This window comes from Glycine max, chromosome 13, assembly GCF_000004515.6.
Source record: "Glycine max cultivar Williams 82 chromosome 13, Glycine_max_v4.0, whole genome shotgun sequence".
In the NCBI taxonomy this organism is placed as follows: Eukaryota; Viridiplantae; Streptophyta; class Magnoliopsida; order Fabales; family Fabaceae; genus Glycine; species Glycine max.
The window spans coordinates 19,122,568-19,142,230 of record NC_038249.2 but is presented as its reverse complement, the minus strand read 5'-3'; the positions used below and the strand labels follow the sequence as shown (position 1 = coordinate 19,142,230).

Here is a 19,663-nt window from a genome sequence, read left to right as displayed (position 1 = left end):
TTTCACTTCTCCCACTGTACTGATTTTATCTCTTGATAATAAAGTATGGACTACTACTTATTAGGACATTGATTAAGAAATTAAAAAAAGTATTTATTATAAAAATTATAGAAAAATGTAGAATCACATGTTGATTGTTCGGAAGCATTCAAGACTTCTCAGGTTATAATGTTAATGATTGTCACATATTTAATAAAATGAATACTGGTAGAAAACTTAAATTATGTGGTTTTTATAGGTGTTTGAGTGCCGAGAGGATGTTTTGCGGTGGGCTCGATCCGTGGTTCATGAAAACGGATTTGTGGCGGTGATTTTAAGGTCGGACACAAACACAAGTAGTAGAGGAAGAAGTACGTTTGTATTAATTGGCTGTGAAAGGAGTGACGAGTATAAGTGTAGGAAAAAAGAATTTATCAGAAGAGACACTGGGACTAAGAAATGTGGGTGTCCCTTCAAGCTTCGTTGCAAGCCAGTGGCTGGAGGAGAAGGCTGGATGGTGAAGTTGATTTGTGGAGTGCATAATCATGAATTGGCCAAGTTATTAGTTGGACATCCATATGCGGGGCGATTGACTAAAGCTGAAAAGACACTTATTGCTGATATGACGAAGTCCATGGTGAAGCCAAGAAACATTCTGCTAACTCTGAAGGAACACAATGCCAATAGCTGTACGACTATTAAACAGATATACAATGCAAGAAGTGCATTCCGTTCTTCCATAAGAGGAAGCAATCTTGAAATGCAACATCTGATGAAGCTTCTTGAACGTGATCAATATATTTATTGGTACAGAATAAAGGATGAAGACGTGGTTCGTGATATCTTTTGGTGTCACCCTGATTCAGTGAAGTTAGTCAACGCATGCAATTTGGTGTTTTTGATAGATAACACCTACAAAAAAAACCGGTATAGACTCCCATTGCTCGATTTTATTGGGATGACACCGACTGGGATGACATTCTCTGTCGGTTTTGCATATGTGGAGGGTGAACACGTTAATAATTTGGTATGGGCTTTACAACGCTTCCGAGGCCTTTTTTTAAAGTGTGATGCCCTCCCTGGAGTTATTGTCACTGACAGAGACCAAGCATCGATGAATGCAGTGAAAGATGTATTCCCTGAATGCACAAATTTGTTGTGCATATTTCACATAAACAAGAATGTGAAGGCTAAATGTAAATCACTAATTGTGCAAAAAAATGTTTGGGATTATGTCATGGATTGTTGGGGATCTCTGACTGATTGTCCTTTAGAACAACAGTTTGATGAATACCTGAAGAAGTTCGAAGTAACTTGTGCACCTTGGCCAATATTTGTTGACTATGTCAAGGAAACATGGATAATACCACACAAGGAAAAATTTGTTTCCGCCTGGACTAATAAGGTGATGCACTTAGGAAACACAACAACAAACAGGTATGAAATTGTTCAACTATTTCTATTAACGTTGAAAAATTTATGGAATTGTATTATTGTATATGTTTATTTTTATTTGTGTATTTGAAATGTAGGGTTGAATCTGCTCACTCGTCTTTAAAAAGACTGTTACAAAATAGCATTGGAGACTTATGTAGTGTGTGGGATGTCGTGAACAACATGATTACGTTGCAGCACACACAGATTAAAGCATCATTTGAAACAAGTACACATGTCGTTGGACATGTGTTCCAAAAAACCTTATATAGGAGGTTGCTTGGAATGGTTTCAAGGTATGCTTTAAATCAGATTGCTGCTGAATTTGAGCGTGTTCACTATGCTGGCAAGAATCCCTCAAGTTGTGGTTGCGTGGTGAGAACCACGCTTGGTCTTCCTTGTGCTTCTGAGCTATCCAAATATGTTGGTGGTTGCATCCCACTTGATTCAATTCATATGTTCTGGAGGAGATTCAATTTTTCAGACCAAGGGTTATCTGAGCCCGAGGTGGGCATCAAGGACGTAATGAAAACAATATACCAAAAATTCGAAGAACTTGATGTTTGTGGCAAGTTTACTCTAAGAAGTAAACTTTGGGAAATTGCACACCCTGATCAGAATTCGATATGTCCTCCTCCAGCAAAGGTTAACACAAAGGGGGCACCGAAGAAAACTACGAGTAGGAACCCAAGGTAAACAAAGCGCGATCCATCTTACTGGGAGTATGTAGATGCCTTTGAATCACAACAAAATAACAATTCGTCTGTGAGACGTACTGCATCATCCTCTGAGCAACCGATTCGAAGAACGATGATGCCCATGTTGGACCAGTTTCAGCCATTTATGCACGACTTCATTGATAAGATTGTTGATGTCAAAGGTGATGGTAACTGTGGATATCGGTCGGTTGCCGGTTTATTAGGTATGGGTCAAGACTCTTGGTCGGTGGTCCGCAACCATCTGCTTAAAGAAATTGCCAATTTCTCAGAAGACTATGTCAAGCTCTTTGGTGGCACGGAGAGATTTGAGGAATTAAGGATGTCACTACTTGTTGATGGGTTAACCAAGGTATGTAATTTATGAATTTGATTTTTAAGACTTTAGTTTGAAATTAAGTTTGACGTGTATACTTGTTTTATTCAGGTGACAACGGATAAGTGGATGGATATAACGGACATGAGACATGTTATTGCATCAAGGTATAACGTAATCGTTGTATCCTTGTCTAAACAACAAAGCATGACATTCTTTCCCCTTAGAAGTCAACCGCTGACAAATTCTTCATTGCATCGTATAATTTGTATCGGTCATGTGTATGACAATCATTTTGTTGAGGTACATTGTAGATATGAAGTGTTTTTTTTATGATTATGCAATGACTTTTGTAGGATTGAGTTAACATTTTTTTCGCATACACAACAGGTTTATTTAAAATAACGTTGTCCCTTACCGCCTGTATCATTGTTATGGTCTAGCAATTGTCATCCGCAGGCAAAGTCATGGTCAAATCCATATATTAGCAGAATGCAACATTACAAGAGCTTCATGATGTTCAAGAGAGACTATGCTGACTTAAATGATGATTGAACATGTAATTTATAAATGCCTGATCGTTTTGAACATGTAATTTATTTGTTACGTCCACAACAAAATTATTACTTAATTCTAAAAAAGCATGTATGATATATCGTTGTCTGACTTGACTACACATTGTGGAAAACCGTGTTTGATAAATTGTTGTTTGCATTAACATAAAGCGCGTGAAAGGACCCTGCACAACATGACTACACATGCAGATCTGATGCAAGCTAAAGCATGTCATGTCATTCGTGTAGTTGACAACACATACAGAAAGCATGTGCATGCGTATTTTCAATCTTTAAAAAATGCAGCACTAATATTAAAACTCATCTATATATATGGCACAACCTAACCTTGTAAGAAAACACAAGTTTTAGTATCAACCCAAGTTTTACAAAAAACTTTGGCATTCTTGGGAGAGACAAGCAGTCAGATAGTTGTGAACTCCACATTAGGTTTTATTTTTCCAAATGGATCCATTGTTCACAACGACAGTGGTGTTTCTTTCCAAGCTTCCACTCCAGTTCCCATTCGAGTACCTAATGGGTGTGATTTTCAAACGTTAAAAACCAGAATACACCAACGAGAACGTGATGAAGATGCTCATTGAGTCTAACTACTGGAAAAAGATTGGGCCAATAGAAATTTTAGCTGTTTTCAGTAAACCTTTACCGCAAATGGAAGACGAGTTGTCCTTGTCGCAAAATTAGCATGAGTTAGTTAGTTGTAGTATTTTATGGAAATTTAATTTCGTTTGACTATGTTGAAGTTAATGTACTGTTTGAATTCATGTATTGCATAATCGTTTTCAATTACAAGAATCTCAACTAAAAAAATAGATTTCTATATATAACAAACTAATTAATAAATTGTTTTTTTGTCTTACGGATCAAGGTGATCCGTACGTTGATCCGTAAGACACTTACGGATCAACTTGATCCGTAAGAAGAAAAACAAGTAGGGGCAATTTTGCCATTTAAGAGCTTTGCTGGGTGCACCAGCAATAATGCTGGGTGCACCTAGCAACACTCAAGCCTAAAAATGGAAGCTCATTATTACAATGGGTTCAACTTGATCATGGCCATATTCCATCAAAATCCATGGTTTACATATCCAACAGGCCCAAAGGACATCCAATTACCATTGAAGAGGTCTCTCTCCCGGGCTCCATGTTCTTTCTAACGCCAAGCTGGACTCACCCTGGCACAAGGTTGTATACCTTTCTATCGTGTTTAGTATCTAGGCTTTTTTTACTAGGGTATTTTTAAGCGTAATTTTTTAATCGGGTTGATTTTTAAAAAATTATCTAAAAGGAATAAATTGTAATAGGTGTTACAACTTGTGAGTTAGAAGTCGTAACACTTGTTACGATTTCCTTTGTTTTTGTTAACTAAAGTCATAAAATTATTTATGACTTCAGTTAATTTATTTTATGACTTTGAAGTTGTAATTTTTTTTATTTTACAACTTTAAAGTCGTAAAACTTTTTTTTTTGGTTTTACGATCTTGAAGTCATATTTTTTTAATGTTTAAATTTAAACATTTTTTTAAAAAAAGGTTTACGGCTTCAAAATCATAAAATCAATGTTTTTACGACTTTAAAGTCGTAAAACAAAAAAAAAATTACTTAAGACTTTAAAGTCAAATTTTTTTTTAACTGAAATCATAAATAAAATTTTACGACTTTAGTTAAAAAAAAAGTTGTAACAAGTGTTACGACTTCTAACTCAAAAGTAGTAACACCTATTACGACTTATTTATTCCCTTTTGAGTAATCTTTTAAAAGTCACCCCAATTGAAAAATTACGCTTAAAAATATCCCCTTTTAATAAAAAAGGTCTAGTATATAATTAATGACATCATACTACATTGAGTTTTTAAGATAATAGTAAAATCCACAAATAAAATTTTATGTTTACCTAATTAATTAATATGTGCATTGATACTCTAAAAATATTTTACATTGTCAACCAATAAAAAAATATCATATGTAATAAATTTGTTGGATTTTTTTAGTGATTATCTTAAAAATCATATTTCACTAAAGATTATTTTTGAGTGATTGGTAGTATAATTTTTTTACGCTAAGCCAATTAAAGTCAACTATTTAAAAAATAATTTTAATTATTGAAATAGAAGTTTTCATGTATAGTGACATATTGATAAAAGAAATTAAATTTAATTATACTTTTGTTCGTTCTAATTTAGATTATTTGTAATTTTGATTTTATATTTTTTTTAGATAATTAAATCCTTTAGCTTTTAATTGGTTTTTATGAGTGAATAAATATTTTGATTGCTGTCTTTGTACCCATTTTGCACATTAGTCCCTATCTTTTTTAAATGTAAAAAGTAGTTCTTATCTTTACATTCGTTATGCAATTAAAATTAAGTTCATACGGTTTAAATCCAAATGTCTATGTGATAAGTTTTTGTCCACGTAAGCAAACTCATGTGACAAGTCTTTGAATTAAATTGAAAAAGACCTTCATTCTTCTCAGCTCTTCATTCCTGCGTCAGATTCTGCTCTGTTTTTCTCCACCTTCTTCTTCTTCATCTTCCCACCCCATGCCTACTGTATCCTGCACCTCTAACGTTGCTTACCAAAACGTAAATGCACACCCTTCTTTAACAGCGTCGCGGCTCCAAGATGGAAAGATCTTGGTCCTTGATTCCATTGCCTTTTTTGCCTCGGGTTTTGCTGCTTGTAGCTCCTTCAAGGACGAGGGTGCTTCTGCTGCAAATGTGTCTTTTTGGTCTGTTGGAGTGAGTGAGAACAAAAATGATGACTATGATTGTGAAAGTGAGGTATATCACACCATTATTACTTCTACAGTTCTACTCTTTTTTAAGTGAGGCAGCAGTTTTAATTTCAAAGATTTATTTGATATTTTTCTAATTCCAAAGAGACTATCATGACAAGGCCTCACGAATTCAGGGTTCACTTAATAATAGTTCAGGGGAAACGAAGCCAACATAACAAGTTTAAAAAGCCATTGGATAAGATAACGATGTAGCTGGTGGTCCATAAAACACTCACCACGCCCTAGAAAAGGAAGTGAACAACACAATTCTAATTCAGCGTGAACTAAAACGAGTAAAGAAAACGAAACGTGCCTGTTGGGGCTGTCATTTCGAACTTGAGAAAATTCAGGACAGCAGATTCCATCTGCAAAACCTGCATAGAATGATTTTGCTTAATATGTGTACACCTCAACATACATAAAGAAATATAACTTGAAGCCGCAAAAGAATTCAACCCAAACCTCTTCTTTGAAGTATGTGTTATCAGTTATGTAACAAAATTCCTCCACCTGAGGTGCACAAATTTCCTCGTATTTACTGCCAACAAGAACATAAAACCAAATATCATTACTGCATTCATGCCTTCATATCAATGCTAGAAAGAAAAATGATAAAAAAAACCCATCAATTTGTAAGCTTCCTTATGAGGCAATCATCATGGAGGCAACACCAAGTAACTGTAACCTTTGTCTGTTCATCACATTCCCTGATAGATATCGATCAATGTAGTTTACTGTCAAATACAATGTATCAGGTACTAGTCTATACTCTTCAGCCACCTGCAATTAGAAATTGACATTAGCATATAGCCATATATACACAATGAAGTGTGATACTGAACTATTCGAACCAACCATGATGTTCCCAACAATAAAATATTACTTAGATGTCCCCATTTGCAATATAATAACGTTAATACTTTTGAAGTTAACATGTGTTATCCATCAACAAACATTGTTTACCTCGACAAGCCAGTCAATCAAGTGGCGCGCACGAAGAACGAAGCAGCCACGGGGTTCAAAGATTGCGAGAGAAACTCGTGGCGTTGACGTGGTGCGGGGACGGAAGCTTTCTCAACAAGAAATGAGAATGGAGAAATAGGTTATGGTACTTATAGCAACACGCCATTTGTGTGAGGTTTGTTGCTATAGCAGTGACAGTCACAGCATAGACGTTGAAGCAAGTCACGGCATGGAAGAAGAAAGACCGCGAGAGAAATGGAAGAGAAACGAACCATTGTTAGAAGCTTTGATCAAGCGAATCCATCGTTAAAAACTTCTAAAATTATCAATAATACATCTTATTAACGGTGTTACTTTCAAATTTAATGACAAAGACTATTTTACAACATTTATACAAAGATAAACATTTCAAAAAGATAGAAACTAATTTATAAAATAGATAGAAAGACAAGAACCAAAATGTTTATTCACTTATTTTTACTTGAAAAGATTTAATGAAATATTATCATTTCATCCCACCTCGCAATGTGATTCTTATCATTTCATCCCAAAATTTCTTTACCTCTTGACAGTCCCAGCGTCTTGAAGTGGGTTTTATAGAACAACTTGCCAAATATGGGGAAGGTGACCAGTCAAGGAAATTATTCAAAAGCTAATGAAGGACAAAATTAAAGCTGATGAAAGCCATCTATCTCATATATGCTCTCTCGATTGGGATTTCAATTTGAGTTCCATTTTTGTTAAAGAAGAAACTCCACTGGTAAATTAAATTTAAAATTGTTCGCCAATGCATTTAATTCAGAATCATGGGGTCTTTCACTTATTTATTAACCAATATATCTATATGCAGGGTCCATATGGCACTAGGAGTAGTGCTGCGTTAATTGTAACATCAAGTGAGGAAGTAAGTTTCTTTGAGGCATATCTTGACGAGGGCATGTGGAAGGAGCATGTTATTGATTTCCATATTCAGAAATTGAAGAAGTTGACAAAAGGGCATACATGATACTAGTAATGAATTATGCAGACAGCGATCAATTTCGGAAACAAAAGCAATAACCGATTAATGGCTTTCCTATTCGCTTGGTTAAACCACCATTTATGTTCATATATAGATAGGCCATCATTGAGCACAGATAGTACATTGCTCCAATTGGTCGATAAATCAATGAAATCAATTAAAATAAATTTAACAATAACGTTTTTATGGCAAATTATTATTCTATCATTCAAGATATCTCATATATCGGACTACAAAGTGAAAAGTTAGATATAATTGCTCTTTCTTTGGTCTAATTTTTTAAACTATAATTAGTTGCTAACACTCTCCATCAGGATGGTGTCTCTGATGTTAAAAAATTTGACACAATTGCTCTTTTTAATTTTTAGAAACAAAAACTATTCTTATCATGTTACGGTATGTTTGAGCTCCTTATTTCTACTTTTAATATCTGCCCAGATGCCTTCAAGTGATCTCCTAGTCCAAGCGAGATGAGGGCTACTTGCAAATGGACTCTGATGCTTAACTGAGTAAGTGCTTGAGACATGTTGTGTTCTGAATAGCCATTGTCGACCTGATAACTACTGAGATTTTGACCATTAAGGTCGTGTGAGAGTAATGGACTACTAAGTTAATTAGTTCAAGTAGTTGGTGGGTCTCTTACGATACATAAATAATCATTTATATTTCTCAAGATGATCTCTTATCTTTAGGTGTATTAGGTAGATTGGGATAAAAAAAAATGAGATGATCTCTTCTTATCTTTAGGTGTATTTGGTAGATTGGGATAAAAAAAAATGAAGGGTAAAGAATGAAAAAAAATAAAGAGAGTTGAAATATAGTGGGTAAAATGATTTGATAGAGATGGAAGAAAATATAAAAATGATAAAATTTTTGAATTAAATTAATTTGGTAGGTAAAAAAACATCTAGACAAGAAAAGATAATTAATTATGCATTTGCATAATCAGGTACGTGTTGAATGTGCGAGAGACTCACTTCCGTGATCCTATCTTCTTTCTCTTATATGCAATAACATGTATGATTTTTTTTTTCTTTCATGTTCACCTTATTTTAGGGTGAATGTTTTACCCCATGGATAGGTGGGATCCACATTTTTTTTCTTCCAAAAGTTATAATTCCAATTAACTTTTAAATATTTAACTCACAACATTCATCCTTAAATCATCTCAATTCATTTCCATCTCACGTTTACTTTTTTAAACCAAACAGCCCAGTACATGTTTGAATAGATTTAATATAATACTAGTACTTGCTTGAATTTTTAAGGAATGTTTAATTTACAAAGTTATAATTCCAATTAACTTTTAAATATTTAACTCACAACATTCATCCTTAAATCATCTCAATTCATTTCCATCTCACGTTACTTTTTTAAACCAAACAGCCCAGTACATGTTTGAATAGATTTAATATAATACTAGTACTTGCTTGAATTTTTTAGGAATGTTTAATTTAGTTCTTAAATCTTTCATTTTTCACAATTTTTGTAATTGAGTAACTAAAGTTAGTTTATTGCAGATTAAAATAAAAAATAATTTATGACAACTTGACCTAATTATAAAATTCTGAGAAATCAATAAATCAATTATGAATATTTTTTTTGTATAGATATCTAATAAAAAAAATTGCAGTTAAAAAATAACTAACCTTCTTAATAAACAGAACAGTAGATTTATTACAAAATAAAAATCCATATCCGACAAAGTCTGTCTGAAACATCACGTTATCGTTTTGTTCCCGTCCAACGTACACAGAGAGTCTCACCTCTTCATTATAACCTTTTCACTCTCTGTTCACCTATCTCTCCACCTTCTTCCCAGCCAGCATGGCTCTTCCTCACTCTTTCGCTACCATTATCATCTCTTTCTTTCTCCTCAATCTCCACCACCACCACGCCGAGTCAACTCGGCCCCCTTATTCCTGCGACTCGTCCTCCAACTCACCCTACTACTCATTCTGCAACACCAAGCTCCCCATCACCAAAAGAGCCCAAGACCTCGTGTCGCGACTCACCCTCGACGAGAAACTCGCCCAACTCGTCAACACGGCACCGGCGATTCCCCGACTCGGCATCCCGAGTTACCAGTGGTGGAGCGAAGCCCTGCACGGCGTCGCCGACGCCGGCTTCGGCATCAGGTTCAATGGTACCATCAAATCCGCCACCAGCTTCCCCCAAGTCATTCTCACCGCAGCTTCCTTCGACCCAAACCTCTGGTACCAAATTAGCAAGGTGATACATCTCAATGTTTATATACACTTTAACTTGTCTTTATTTCTTCGAAGTGGGACTTCACTGAATTACATTACTGACATGCTATCATGTTGCTGCATTGTTGTTTTCTTTGATGAAGACTATTGGGAGGGAAGCGAGGGCGGTGTACAATGCGGGGCAAGCGACGGGGATGACGTTTTGGGCTCCGAACATAAACGTTTTCAGGGATCCACGGTGGGGGAGAGGGCAAGAGACTGCAGGAGAAGACCCTTTGATGAATGCCAAGTATGGTGTGGCGTATGTGAGAGGGCTTCAAGGGGATTCCTTTGAAGGAGGGAAACTGGCTGAGAGGCTTCAAGCTTCGGCGTGTTGCAAGCACTTCACTGCCTATGATTTGGACCAATGGAAGGGCCTCGATCGCTTTGTCTTCGATGCTCGTGTAAGTCTGTTTTTTAATTTTGATAAACTTGGTGTTGCTTACTCTCAAACACTGTTTTAGGTTTATTGAACATAATTGGCTTAATTACGAATGTAGTGTAAAATTATTTTAAATGATTTAATTTGATTTCTAAATTTTTAAATTTGAAAGATTTTACTTAGATCTTCAATTTTTTTAAAAATAAATTAATTTAGTTTTTAAGTTTTTAAAAGATTCGATTTTATCTTAAAAATAAATCAATTTAATTTTAAAAAAATTCAATTTGTTTCTTTTTGAATTCTTAAAATTTGAGAATCAACTAAATTTATTTTTAAGAATTTGAGAATTAATTAAATATTTTATAAATTAAAACTAAATTAATTTATTTTTAAGAATTTGATAATTAAACGAATATAATTAGTGGAGTAATTAATTATTGTAGTTGGAGTATCACTGATGCATTTTTTATTATTATCAGAATTGCTTTGCTAGTTACTACCCTGACAAATCTAAATATACAGATTTTTGTCTTCCATGCAAGTGGTGTTTAGTTTTTAAAATTTGTTTTCGTTGTTTCATGCATCCATGATTTCTTGGAACTCGGAACATAATGTCGTGTTCTGTATTGTATTATTTGTTTGCTCTTTTTCTTTTTGCTGCTACAAAGGAGGTCTTATCTTAAGGCTAAAAACTGAACTAATATAACGAAGTAGAGTTGGGACACATTAAGATCGTTCCCAAGTCAAGATTGGAGGAAGGTGATTGCTCTTTTTCTGACTTTGAAGCAGTTTTTATTGAACATATATGTACATTGCTGTGTTTGAAAATTTGTTTTATATAGTAGTATCTCCAATGGAAAAAAGTGAATTTGGATTCTTTTTTTTTAACGAGTTCTTTATTATTATTATTAAGAACACTCCTGAATCCTTATTTTTATTCTAATAATAAAATTTAAATTGAGTTTTTAAATAATCTTTAATGGTCCTATTATATTTACTTATATAAAAACTTTCATTTTGAGTTGGACTTTTTTTAATGATTAAGCATGGTAACGTTGCTTGTAGATGCTTATATAAGCCACTTTTACAATAATTTAATAATTTAATGAGAACTTATTTGCTTTAACTTAAATTGTTTAACTTCAAAATGTAATATAAATAAGTGTATTTAGGATTTTAGTGGATATTTCTTTAATATTTATAAAAATGAGTGGAATTTAACGAAGTAAAAATATTTCTGATTTTTAATAAATTTTAACTAAGGAAAAATATTGGAGTATTTCTGTTACCACCAATGCCTTTTTTAGATATTTAGAAAGAAAATTTGAAATTTTCAATAATTATTATTTTATTTTACCAAGAAAAAGAAGGGAAAAAAAAGAGAAATAATATCAGGAACAAAATTTTTTTTTTTTCAATTTTTCGTTTGTTTCTATTTATCTTCAAAGTTCAAACAATCAATGGGTTGGTGGCTTAGTGCTTTATTTTGTCTATCTTTCCTGAATTATTTGCTGTGGATGGTGTATTTTTGCTTCTATTAATTCGAATGTACTTTCCTTATGGAAGATGATTTTTAGACACCTTTGAGTATTTATTTATACTTTGATAATACTGTGATATATATAAAATAAAGAGATATGGAAAAAAAATCTTAATAACATGTTTGTAATTTATGAGTGTCTTAATCAATATCAACACCCTTTGCTAATTTAGTATCACTGCTTTTATTTTTCTGAAACAAGTATCACTGCTCTTTATGACCAAGAGAAGAGAATCGTAATATACCTAGAAGATATGTGAAAACAAAGAAACACACGTGATTGACCTTCTAACATATTTTTCTTAATTCTCTGACCCCTTTGTGATTCAGGTCACATCGCAAGATTTGGCAGACACATACCAACCTCCATTTCAAAGTTGCATAGAGCAAGGTCGAGCCAGTGGGATAATGTGTGCCTACAACCGTGTCAATGGGGTTCCAAACTGTGCAGATTTCAATCTTCTAACCAAAACCGCAAGACAACAATGGAAATTCGATGGGTATATATATATATATATATATTAGCTTGACCCTTTTTGAAGCAATGCTACATTACATGTCACGGGTGAATGTGTGAAATGAAAGTACATAACTTGGTCTTTTCTTTGGGTGAAACTTCTTTTTCAAATTGATTGGCTTATTTGGCTCTTTTTGATTTTTTTTATCCCCTCTCTTTGAAGCTAAGATTCAACCCGAATATGAGAGTGACACATTACTTTTATTTTTTTCAAAACAAACCTTAATTTTTTTTGCTGTAAATAATTTTAGGTATATTACATCAGATTGTGGAGCAGTCTCTATCATACACGAGAAGCAAGGTTATGCAAAAACAGCAGAGGACGCTATAGCCGATGTTTTTAGGGCAGGTATAATGACACTCTTCTTCTTCCTCTATCCTTCTTCTTCATATATCCACACATTTCTTTCCTTTGTTTATATGATAATTATTGGAGTACTATCTAGATGCAATCACAATGTACACGAGGTAATTATATAATTATGTTAATATTCCCAATGATGATGATTTTCTCAAATGTCTTTGACCGTTTGCTTTCTATACCAATATTTCTAGCAAAGTCATGTGTATTGGCCCACACTTGTATTAGGTCCCCCCCCCCCCATGCCACATGTTATAGCCTAGTCTCATCCTCACCCACCAAAGTCCCATTTGCTTGTAAACCTACTTTAAATTTAAATATCAAATCCAAAAATTCACTACAGGACTCCAAATATTGGGCTTTTGTGTTTTTTATTTGCTCACTTTGTAGGCAATTGTTTCCGGTACCTTTTTAACTTTTCAGAAAGCCTAATCTGAAACGCAATTTTCCATTTTGTATTAGCCTTTCTATAATGTAATTCAGAATATAAATTTTTACATCCATGATTAATCCAGAATGTAAATTACATTTTGGAATGGGGTGCAGGAAGCAAATCCGAAGGTGCAGAAAGAAGTTGCCCACTTTCCTGGTATACATCTGTCACAGGGTCAACTGGCCCGAACACAATCTATGAAAAAAGATAACAAAGGCTATATAAATTATTAAGAATCATTTTCACACAATTTTAAACCACTTTTATTATAGGAAAATTGATCACGTGCACCGACACAGTATTATTGGGTTCCCTAATCAGGATGTAGGGAGGGGGAAGGATAAGTCTTGGACCCTCCTCATTTTTTTTAAAGATAAAGATTTTAAATTTTCTTAAAAGAATTATAATCTTATACTTATTAATATAAATATATACTTAAATGTTACGAAAGAAAACATCACTTTACGTAGTAGTTGTCATGTTATATTTGTGTTAGACATGTATTTATGTTTGACATTACATATACATTTTAAGTATTTTTAGTTGTATCTTATACTCTTTTATTTCTATTTTCAAAATCTTATCTTGTACTGATACATATAAGGCCAGCTACATGGTAATGCCTTATGTCCTGTATTGGTCCTAAAGTATTCTTTTACGTGAGAACGAGAAGAATAAATATTGATAATTAATTTTATTATGAATTTTCAAGATTAAAATACACAAGTCATATAATTTTTCAAGCAATCATGTGAGTGTAACTTTAACTTTTGATCATCTATGTATAATTGTATGATCCAAATTTACTCTTTCAACTCATTTTGCAGGGATGGATGTGGAGTGTGGTGATTACATAACCAAGCATGCAAAATCAGCAGTGTTCCAAAAAAAACTACCCATATCTCAAATCGACCGTGCCCTTCAGAACCTCTTCTCCATTAGAATAAGACTAGGCCTATTCGATGGAAACCCCACCAAGCTTCCATTTGGCACAATTGGTCCCAACGAAGTGTGCTCCAAACAAAGCCTCCAACTAGCCCTAGAAGCAGCAAGGGATGGCATAGTGCTTCTAAAGAACACAAACTCACTCCTCCCACTTCCAAAAACAAACCCCACTATCGCATTAATAGGCCCCAATGCCAATGCCTCATCAAAAGTCTTCCTAGGAAACTATTATGGGCGTCCTTGCAATTTGGTGACACTTTTGCAAGGCTTTGAGGGCTATGCTAAAACGGTTTACCATCCTGGGTGTGATGATGGCCCACAATGTGCTTATGCTCAAATAGAAGAGGCAGTGGAGGTTGCAAAAAAAGTGGATTATGTGGTATTGGTTATGGGTTTGGATCAAAGTCAAGAGAGGGAGTCACATGATAGAGAGTACTTAGGGTTGCCAGGGAAGCAAGAAGAGCTTATTAAGAGTGTAGCTAGGGCTGCTAAGAGACCTGTTGTTGTGGTGCTTTTGTGTGGAGGCCCGGTTGATATTACTTCGGCTAAGTTTGATGATAAGGTTGGAGGAATCTTGTGGGCTGGGTACCCGGGGGAACTTGGAGGAGTGGCCCTGGCCCAGGTTGTATTTGGTGATCATAACCCAGGTAAAGTTTCTACTACACTTGTTTGTGAACAAATGAACACACCTAACTATTATACATAAGGTTAGACCTTGCTAAAAGGTACATAAGGAGGGGGAAAAGTAAACACTTGGTAAACTTAGAAGAATGGTTCTTAAATAAATGAGAAAACTTAACAATATGTTCTTTAGAGTTTAGTAAGTTTTTTTTTCGAGAAGCATATACTAATAGTGTAAGTAACTAAATATACATATATGTAAGTAACTAAATATACATACATACATATATATATATATATATATATATATATATATATATATATATATATATATATATATATATATATATATATATATATATATATATATATATATATATATATATATATATATATATATATATATATATATATATATATTTTGTTAATCAATTAAAAATCATATTAAATATAGCAAAGTTTAGAGGATAAAATGAGAGATCACAATTGTTAATGATAAAATCAACTGTTTTAATGTACATGCATAACAAATTATTTGTGTTGAAATATCGATAATTAATTTTCTTATCAATAACTACTTTGTCCTTACCCACTTTAGAGAAGTCAAATGCATAGTTTTAAAGTAATTATTGTTAAAGTTAATAATCTTATATGAAATTTTTATATGAAATTTATAATTGAATGACATTGTAAAAATAACACACTATCAATATATTTTGATTAAATTATTTTTTTAGATTTTTTTTGGTTAAGTCAAATTATATTCTTTACTCTTTTTAATACATTTTCATACTGATGAGTGAAATTCATGCGAGATTCAAATGAGATGTTTCCTTTTTTTATTTTTCTGAATAAATTATATGTGTCGTATTCTCTATCTAATAAATTTCACACAAATTTCAACTAATAAACAGAGCAAGTTATAAAAAATACATTAAATAATATAGTGTATACATTGTTCCACTTAAATTTACACATTTATTACCTACATCTTTGATAGCCCAGATTGGACAAATACCACAAATGATTTCATGGAGTATCTTTAATTTCCTAAAACAAATTACTCAAAAGGGGTGCCTTATTTCCACATTACAATGCAGGTGGAAAACTACCAATTACTTGGTACCCAAAAGATTTCATCAAAGTACCAATGACAGATATGAGAATGAGAGCAGATCCAGCATCAGGCTACCCTGGGAGAACCTACAGATTCTACACTGGTCCAAAGGTCTATGAATTTGGCTACGGCCTAAGCTACACAAAATATTCCTACAAGCTCCTCTCACTCTCACACAGCACCCTCCACATCAACCAATCATCCACACATTTAATGACTCAAAATTCCGAAACCATACGCTACAAGCTGGTTTCGGAGTTGGCGGAAGAAACATGCCAGACCATGTTGTTGTCGATCGCATTGGGAGTCACGAATCGTGGTAACTTGGCAGGGAAGCATCCGGTGTTGCTGTTTGTGAGGCAGGGAAAGGTGAGAAACATTAATAATGGGAATCCGGTGAAACAGTTGGTGGGGTTTCAAAGTGTGAAGGTGAATGCAGGGGAAACGGTTCAAGTGGGGTTTGAGCTAAGCCCTTGTGAGCATCTTAGCGTGGCTAATGAGGCTGGTTCGATGGTGATTGAAGAAGGGTCTTATTTGTTTATTGTTGGGGACCAAGAGTACCCAATTGAAGTCACTGTTTGAGTGTTTCATGCAAAGATAATTGGAGTGTTCAATCAAATTGTAATGCCTTAAAGGAATAAGAAACTAATTTGCCACTTCTTTTTGTGACATTATGATTTTCAGCATGTTTACGTATCCGCATACCGTTTTTAGTGTGAAACATTGGTTCACAAATTACGAAGTTTTCTTCAACAACTGAATGCCGGTGGGGTGACTTCAAAGTGCATGATATGCGACCACGTGTTAAGAAGTTTTCTTGAATGGATTCATAGATTTCTGTTCTCGTTATTTAGCATTGTAAACATTGTCAATCCTTTATCAAGTGAAGTAAGTAACTTGTTAATTTTAAGGACTCAAAAGAAGGCTCCGTTATTTATTTATTTATTTATTATCGTTTCTCTATCTTTTAGTTTGAACTTATAATGAGTTGAATATTGGAATTCTCACAAAAGTGATATACATTTGGGGTTGTACATGAGATCTAAACGGGACATCTAGTAATATTACGAGATATATGATTACTACTTTTGACTTGGTGTAAAATGCCAATATCTTGAGAGATTGGTGATTGTATATGAGAGATTAATTTTTAAATGAATTTCAAAGGGGGTAGACCCAGGAATAAATGATTGGAGGCCAGGTATAAAATTAAAGTTCACTATGTAACATTGTATCTAAAAAAACAAAAGTATAATGTTTTGAAGAAAAATCATCTAAAAAAAGTAAATTTTAAACAAATATTTTATCTAAAAGAATAAAAGTATAATCATATTTACTATAAGGACTACAAAAAGGAGTATAAATATATTGTGAAAAATATACAAGATAAATAACACTTAAGTATCATTATTTATTTCTCTAAAAAAAGTATCATTACTTATATATAGAATCAAACTCCCTAAATAAAATTAATTACTCTCTCTCTATATATATATATTATAAATAAATATAACAAAAAAATGACTAGACATGAAAAAAAAAAAAAAAAAGACATGGGACGTATTTTATTTTATTTTTTTAAAATGGGGAATATTAAGGCGTGACAATCCCCGTCCAACTACGTTGGCATTGCGTTATTCTTTTGACGGGTGCATGTTAGCGTATGCTAATGTTTTGACAAATAACAATATAAAATTAAATAATTTACGAAAATGCTTCTAGATCGTAAGACCCTTAGGCTCAGCTTGCCCATTGATAACGCCGGCATACATGACTATAAATAACTCATTCGTGAGGCCTACAGAAATTTATGTTCTTCTAGAAAAATGACTTTTGTTTTCAATAAGAAATAAAATCTGCATAATTTTTTTTGTGGCCTTTTCTTTTGTTGGATTAAGCAAAATCGAATAGTGTGAGATCATTGAATACTTTTTTCAGGAAATAAATAATAGAAACTAAAACATCATTTCATAAAAGTAAAAATAGAAATAATGAGTGATACAAATGAAAAAGGAAAAGAGTATAATTAATTAATATCAGATATATACATCAAAAGAGACATTAGATTGACATTTTTATATACTAATAGCAAATAAGCGATTCAGATAGTACATGTTAGAATTCTCCTAAATAAAGTATTTAGTTCAAACAGAAAATATATTTGTGCTTATAACCTATTTAACTATCCTATAAATATGTCTGATTAAATGAATATATTTATTTCATTAGTTTATAATATTTTTCTCTAAAAAGATAGTTTATATTATTTATTTAGAGATGATTTGAAATAACTTTTGTATGCTCAATACTTTAACATGCTTTTATTTTAGTTAATGATTATATGCTCAACACTTTAATTTAATATATTTTATTTAATATAACATTATTATTTAATTAATTGTGTTATTTTAATAATATACATGTGTATGAGCATATATTATTTAATTAATATGTGCGCCCGCATGTATTCTTTTAATTAATATGTGCATGCTCGCGTTTATTATTTTAATTAATGTGTATGTGGGAATTATTTTGATATAAGTTTTTAGATTTAATCAATCTGCAGAAAAAAAAGATTTAATCAATCTTTTCATTGAAATAAATTTTTGTTAAATGTAATCAATCTTAATTTACCTTTTAGTTATTACTAAAAAAACTTTTCTTATTTGTAATTGTAAATTTGAGGCTCTTAAATTTAAGATTTTAGATGTCAAATTAATAATTGATTTACACGACTTATTATTATAATTTTCTTCTTAATTTTAAAATTCTTGTATTTTGGATTTATTTTATCTAATCATTTTAAATATTTTCTTTTTAATTTATTCTTAAATAAAAAATAAAATAGTTATAATTGATAACGATAACATTTTTTATTATAAATTCAGCAAAACAAAACATTTTTTTGTTATAATTTATTTCTTCACAAGACACTATTTCATCATTATTTGAAAATGATGATAATTTTCTTCTACATATTTTTTCTTTCAGTTTATATTTTTTAAAATTTTACCAAAGCCAAAAAAATATCTATACAATACATAAATAATTTGCTGGTTTATAATTCATGAGAGGTAACTAAAACAAAATCATACCAGAGCAAGGTGTAATTCAGTTGGTTGAGTATCATGCATAAGTTATTATAAATCTTTTTATTTTTATCTTCAATTTTTATAAATAAAAAATAAAATAATTGAATACATTATATTTTACATAATTCAATCAACATTATATTTTATAGATATTCCACCTTTCAAAATAATTTATTAATGCTTTTTGGATAAGAACTAATAAACATCATATACTAATATATAAAGTTTTTTAATAAAACAAAACTTATTTGCGCACTTTTGAATTAAAAGTGCAATTAGAAAAATGTCTTTCCAAAATAGTGCCGGAGTTGGTGTCGGTCATTAATTTACTACCTGGTGTCTCCTTCCGCAACCAACCTCATGGCTCTTGCTTTATATTAATAAACTTTTGTTTGTTTTGTATTTATTTATTATTGATTATTAGTTGCACTAAATACAAAGTTTAATTTTTAAATTACAGATTAATAAAAAATCATATTATGAATAATTTTAATCTAATTAAGAAACTTATTATATATATGATAATATATATTTGAATGACAATATATATTTTTTTTATACAAATAGTAAATTTTAGAGTATACTCATATCTCGTAAGGGTAGTGTTTATTACACTCAATCCCA

The 19,663-nt window shown here is 32.3% G+C and overlaps 1 protein-coding gene and 1 pseudogene across 1 annotated transcript; both read left to right on the top strand.

Moving 5' to 3' along the window:
- Positions 1-1,698: 1,698 nt before the first annotated feature.
- LOC100795542 (transport and Golgi organization protein 2 homolog) lies at positions 1,699-7,767 on the top strand (annotated as a pseudogene).
- Positions 7,768-9,497: 1,730 nt separating this feature from the next.
- On the top strand, positions 9,498-16,603 carry LOC100812757 (probable beta-D-xylosidase 7). The gene is made up of 6 exons (XM_003542424.5): positions 9,498-10,014; positions 10,136-10,435; positions 12,284-12,453; positions 12,722-12,819; positions 14,092-14,856; positions 15,931-16,603. The coding sequence occupies exons 1-6, from the start codon at positions 9,610-9,612 to the stop codon at positions 16,527-16,529; spliced, it is 2,337 nt and encodes a 778-aa protein (XP_003542472.1). The 5' UTR covers positions 9,498-9,609; the 3' UTR covers positions 16,530-16,603.
- The last annotated feature ends 3,060 nt before the right edge of the window (positions 16,604-19,663 follow it).